General features: G+C 41.8%; 1 protein-coding gene and 1 non-coding gene across 2 annotated transcripts; one reads left to right on the plus strand and one right to left on the minus strand.

Moving 5' to 3' along the window:
* Positions 1-2,162: 2,162 nt before the first annotated feature.
* Positions 2,163-3,169, minus strand: LOC104210108 (uncharacterized). The gene is made up of 2 exons (XM_070167280.1): positions 2,944-3,169; positions 2,163-2,893 (listed from the first exon to the last, which is right to left on the minus strand). Exons 1-2 carry the CDS (start codon positions 3,167-3,169, stop codon positions 2,163-2,165), a joined length of 957 nt encoding a protein of 318 aa, XP_070023381.1.
* Positions 3,170-4,009: 840 nt separating this feature from the next.
* LOC138886570 (small nucleolar RNA R71) lies at positions 4,010-4,114 on the plus strand. The gene has a single exon (XR_011405620.1). It is a non-coding gene; the product is annotated as a small nucleolar RNA R71 (small nucleolar RNA).
* Positions 4,115-5,782: the final 1,668 nt, after the last annotated feature.

Genomic DNA, 5,782 nt, shown 5'->3' on the forward strand with positions numbered 1-5,782 from the left:
ATCCTTGAATAAAGTCGACCAAAAAAGACCGGATTGTAGCACCTTTGCAGCTGTTCTATCTCCTCCATGATGGCCCCCATAAGTTGATGCGTGACAATCATACAATACTAATTCCACCTCTTTTTCAGGAATGCATCTCCTCATCAACTGATTAGCACATTACTTATACAAATAGGGCTCATCCTAGTAGTAGAAGTTCACATCATGTAAAAATCTCTTTCTAGCTTTAGATTGGATTTTGAGAGGAAGTACCCCGCTCACAAGATAATTCACATAGTCTGCATACCATGGGGAGGGTCTTGGGTTATAGCAAAAAATTGCTCATCAGGAAATACTTCTTTAATTTGGCCACCCTCCTCCACATGATCGTGATTTTCCAACCTTGACAGATGGTCAGCTACTTGATTCTCTGTCCCCTTTCGATCTCGTATTTCTACATCAAATTCCTACAGCAATAAAACCCAGCGCATCAATCTAGCCTTAGATTCTTTTTTTGTAAATAAATACCTGATTGCTACATGATCGGTTTAGACTATGACTTTCGTTCCCACCAAGTATGCCCGAAATTTCTCAAAGGCCTACACTACAGCTAACAACTCCTTCTCAGTGGTGGTGTAATTCAGCTGTACATCATCAAGAGTCTTACTCGCATAGTAGATGGAACAAAATACCTTGTTCTTCTTCTAGCCTAGAACTGCCCAATAGCAAGGTCACTCGCATCACACATAAGTTCAAATGGTAAGGACCAATCAGGTGCCACAATAATGGGAGCAGTCACCAACTTCTTTTTAAGTTCTTCAAATTCCTTGAGGCAAGCATCATCAAAGTTGAAAGTTACATCTTTTTCAAGCAGCATGCACAAATGAGTAGCAATTTTTGAAAAATCTTTAATAAAGCGTCGATAGAAACCCGCGTGTCCCAAGAAACTCCGAACGCCCTTCACTGAAATAGGTGGAGGTAATTTTTCAACTGCCTCCACCTTCGCTTTATCAACTTCAATGCCACTCCTAGATACTCTGTGACCCAACACGATGCCTTCTTGTACCATAAAATGACACTTTTTCCCAATTCAGTACCAGATTTGTTTCTTCACAACGGGCTAGCACCTTGTTTAAATTCCTCAAGCAATCATCATAAGAAGACCCAAAAACTAAAAAATCATCCATAAACACTTCCACGAATTTTTCCACCATGTCGGTGAAAATAGCCATCATACACCTCTAGAAAGTGGCTGGTGCATTACAAAGACCAAACGGCATTTGCTTGAAGGCGAAAGTGCCATAAGGACAAGTAAAAATAGTCTTTTCATGATCCTCTGGGCATATGCCAATCTGATTGTATCCTGAATAACCATCAAGGAAGTAGTAATATTCATGCCCGGCTAACCTGTCCAGCATTTGGTCGATGAATGGAAGTGGGAAGTGATCCTTGTGAGTTACCTTGTTGAGCCTTATATAATCAATGCAGACTCTCCATCCCATAACAGTGCGAGTGGGGATCAATTCATTTTTCTCGTTCTCAACTACAGTCATTCCTTCCTTTTTGGGCACACATTGAACCGGGCTTACCCAGTTGCTATCAGAAATAGGAATGATACCTGCATCGAGCAACTTGATTACTTCCTTTTTCACCACCTCTTTCATAATGGGATTTAATCTCCTTTGCTGCTCCACACTGGGGCAGTGTCAGTCCTCTAAAAAGATTTTATGCATGCAGAACGATGGACTAATACCCTTGATGTCAACTATAGTCCACCCAATGGCCTTTTTATGCTCGCGGAGGACTCTGAGCAATTTTTCTTCTTGAGTGCTGGTCAAACTGGATGAAATAATCATGGGCAATGTCTCAGAGTTCCCCAAATAAGCATAGCGCAGATGCGCTGGAAGGGGCTTGAGTTCTAGCTTCGAAGCTTCTTCAATAGATGGCCTGGGAAAGGTCAAAGTAACAGGCCTGTCTAACTCTTCAAATTTTCTAAACCCCTGTACATAACTGCAGGACATATCTAGTACTTGCTTAATTTCTTCTATCATTTCATCTTCACTATTTTCTACATCCCCAATCAATACTTGTTCAACAGGATCTACAGGGCTCATATAGGGTACTAACGATGTGGCATCACTCTCCACCACAGAGATCATGAATAACTCTTCATAGTGGGCTGGTCACTTGAGTGCTCTATAAACATTGAAGACCTCCACTCGATCACCCACTCTCATTGTCATCCTTCCTTCGCAGACATCAATAATAGCTCGGCCCGTGGCTAAGAATGGATGCCCCAAAATAAATGGAACTTCCTGATCAGGCTTGTAATCCAGGATAACGAAATCAGCAGGGAATATGAAAGAACCCACTTGAACTAACACATCTTCAATAACTCCCTCAAGATGAGCAAGGGAGCGATCAGCTAACTGTAAGATAACTGTTGTTGGGCGTGGCTCACCCAACCCCAACTGTCTGAACACAGATAGCGGCATCAAATTGATGCTTGCTCCAAGATCACATAAAGCTCGCCCAACGGCATATTTACCAATCGAGATTTGGATAGTGAAACTACCTGGATCCTTCAATTTCTGAGGTAACTTGCCTTGAATTCTGGAACTGCACTCCTCAGTGAGTGCCACAGTCTCGAACTCGGTTAGCCTTCTTTTATTTGCCACAATGTCCTTGATGTACTTTGCATATTTGGGTACTTCTTGTAAGATGTCAACCAATGGAATATTAATTTGCGCCTGCTTCAAGATATCAAGAAACTTTTTATATGCAGCATTATATCTTAATTTCTGCAATCTTTGAGGGAATGGAGGTGGTGGCCTTGCAACCAATTGTGGGGGTTTCTCAGCCACCGCCTCTCCAGCTGGCTTATCTGGCTCCTTAGCTTTCTCTGATGTTGATTCTATAGTGGTTGGCCTCTCATGAAAAGTCACATGTTTCCTCTTTTTAGACTGAACTTCCTATGGTTGTCTCCATTCCTCAACGACACAGCATGAAGGGCCGCCCTAGGATTTGCTTCAGTGTCACTTGGAAGAGCTCCAGTTGGTCTTGCGTTTTGAGCACTGGCAAGCTGTCCCATTTGACGCTCAAAATTTCTCACTGTTGTGGCGAGGGCTTGCTGTTCAACCATCACTTTCTGAGAGAGGGCTTGCTGTTCAGTAATCACTTTTTTCAACATGTCTTCAAGGTGACTTGAAGGACTCGCTTATTGTTCAACCTGAGGTGGTCTATATTGCTGTTGAGGTGCTTGAGGCCTGTATTGATCCTGATTGCCCTAGTTTCCACCCCAAGAGAAGTTTGGGTGGTTCCTCCATTTGAGATTATAAGTGTTCCCATATTGGTTTGTTTGGCCCCTGTTTGAATTACCCACAAAGTAGACAGACTTTGGGTTTGCGGGGCATATGTCGTTCGTGTGCCCCTCTCCACATATTTCACAAAAAGCTTGAACCTATTGTACATGTAGCTTGTTGATACTCAAGTTCATCTGGTTGACTTGATTGGTCAGTGTAGAAATCTGTGCTGATAATGCTGAGACAATAACTAACTCAAGAACCCCTGTAGACTTTTGCACTGTGTATCTGCCCATCTCTCCTTGCCAATCCGAATTGCTCTTGGAGAATTTGTTCAATAATGCATATATCTCGTCAAAGCTTTTCTCCAACACTTGACCCCCAGCTGCAGCATCTACCATGATCTTTGATTCAGAATGTAGCCATATGGAGAGCTTTTTGCGGGGAAACTTGCAAGTACAGTTTGGGGGGAGGCGGGCGTCGACCCTACCTTATGAGTATTCGGACTATAACAGTTCCGATGAACAGTCACTCACTTTTGACAGTTATACGATTCCAGAAGATGATCCAGAATTGGGTCAATCACGTTTATTAGAAGTCGAGAATAGAGTGGTTGTATTCCCAGAAAGGATAGTCGTGATGTCCCTTCATGGCCGGCCTTTTCAGTATGGAGCCGAAGGCGAGGGTTTCCCTTCTATAAAAGTGTGAGCTAACACTTCATTCGTCTGATTGTAATGAGGACAGACTCTGAGTATCCCCTTGAACCTTTCCCAAGCTGAGTATAAAGGTTCTCCCGCTTTCTGTTTGAAGGCAACTATCTCACTTCTAATTTTTGCAGTTTTACCATAAGGGAAGAACCTTGCCAGAAATTTTCTCGCCAAATCATTCCATGTTATAATTGAATTAGCTGGTTTTGCCTTTAACCATTGCTTAGCCTCGCCCAACAGAGAGAATGGAAAAAGTGTGAGCCTCACATAATCTGGAGTAACCCCATTAGTGATATAAGTATCACTAATCTCTAAGAAGTTCAGAATATGCTGCTATGGATCCTCGTGTGGAAGACCCATAAATTCCCCGTTTGCATGAAGCAGCTGGATCATGCTCTGTTTCAGCTCAAAGTGCCCAGTGATCCTGGGCTTCACTATACTGGAGGTGACATTAGCAATGCTGGGCATTGCCACCTCCTAAACAGCCATGGGTTGCTCTTCTGCCATGTCCACAGGAAATTGAACAAGTGCCTGAATATTATTCGTGTCCCTTGCTTCCCTCAACCTCCTGTGAAATGTTCTCTCAGGTTTAGGATCAAAGCCTTGAAGTCGGTCTTGGATTCTGACCCTACGCATTCAATCAAAGTTCCTGAGATCTGAGCAACAATCAAGTAACGTTAGACTTGATGAAATAAACAATTAAAGCAAAAACTATCAAGTAGTTGATATTCAAGTCTCCGGCAACGGCACCAAAAACTTGTTGCTCCCAAACGCACACGCAAGTATACGTGGTCGACAAGTAATATAATGATAAGTTGAGTGTCGAACCCACAGAGACTTGTGTAAACTACTCACTAAATTGCTAAAATTGTTATTCAATCCAGCTAAAATTAGCATCCAATAATATGATTATATTATACTACGATTCTAAACAATAACTAAATTATCAAGTAACGAGTTGATTGTTGTGTATTCAGTAAAGAAAAATATTCCAGGGTTGTGATCGATTCACCATTCATATTGTGTTCTAATTAACTCTCCCTTTCATATAATTCACTCGTGGTTGCTAATTAATCAATAAATGCTCTCATAGCCTTCTCCCGAAGTACTACTCACCTATTCTCAATAGATTAACGCCTATATTCCTATGAAATCAATCTATTAAGAAAGCACTAAGATCACAATATTTAATTAAGCACGGTGACTAGGTATATTCCTATCCTAACCACACATCCTCTCCCCCTAAGGGTTAAGATCATGCTCTCTTCAATTCTTCTTAATCTAAACACGGCTTTCCCAAGCATAGCATAGATAGTAAATAGAACCTAACTGCTAGCCAGTCAATTAAGCAAATAAACACAGAATTGAAGAAACAACCATATATTGGTGAATTATAATCAAGGTTAAGCTAATGTCAAACAACAATACTCATGGCTAAATCACAACCCCAGAACAATGGGTGTTTAGTCAATCATGATGTAATCAAACAATTGCATAAGTTTTGATTAATTGAAAAATACTAGAAGAGATGAAGAATTCCGAGATGTTCTTGCTTCTCAATGTTTCTTGCGTGTATTTTTTCTCCAAAGTGCGTCTCTCCCTCCAAAATTAGGCTTAGTATTCCTTTTATACTTGTTGGATAAGTTTAGGGTCGAATAAACCGTGTCTCGGGCGAAATAGGACACAATTCGTGTCACCGACGCCCAGCCTGGCGCCCTCCATAGCACCCCCAAATTTGTGCATACTGTTTTTGGCGCCACAGGTGGCGCCAGGCGCTGCCTGTGGCGCCCAACT

The sequence above is a fragment of the Nicotiana sylvestris genome, chromosome 2 (genome assembly GCF_000393655.2).
Source record: "Nicotiana sylvestris chromosome 2, ASM39365v2, whole genome shotgun sequence".
Lineage (NCBI taxonomy): Eukaryota > Viridiplantae > Streptophyta > Magnoliopsida > Solanales > Solanaceae > Nicotiana > Nicotiana sylvestris.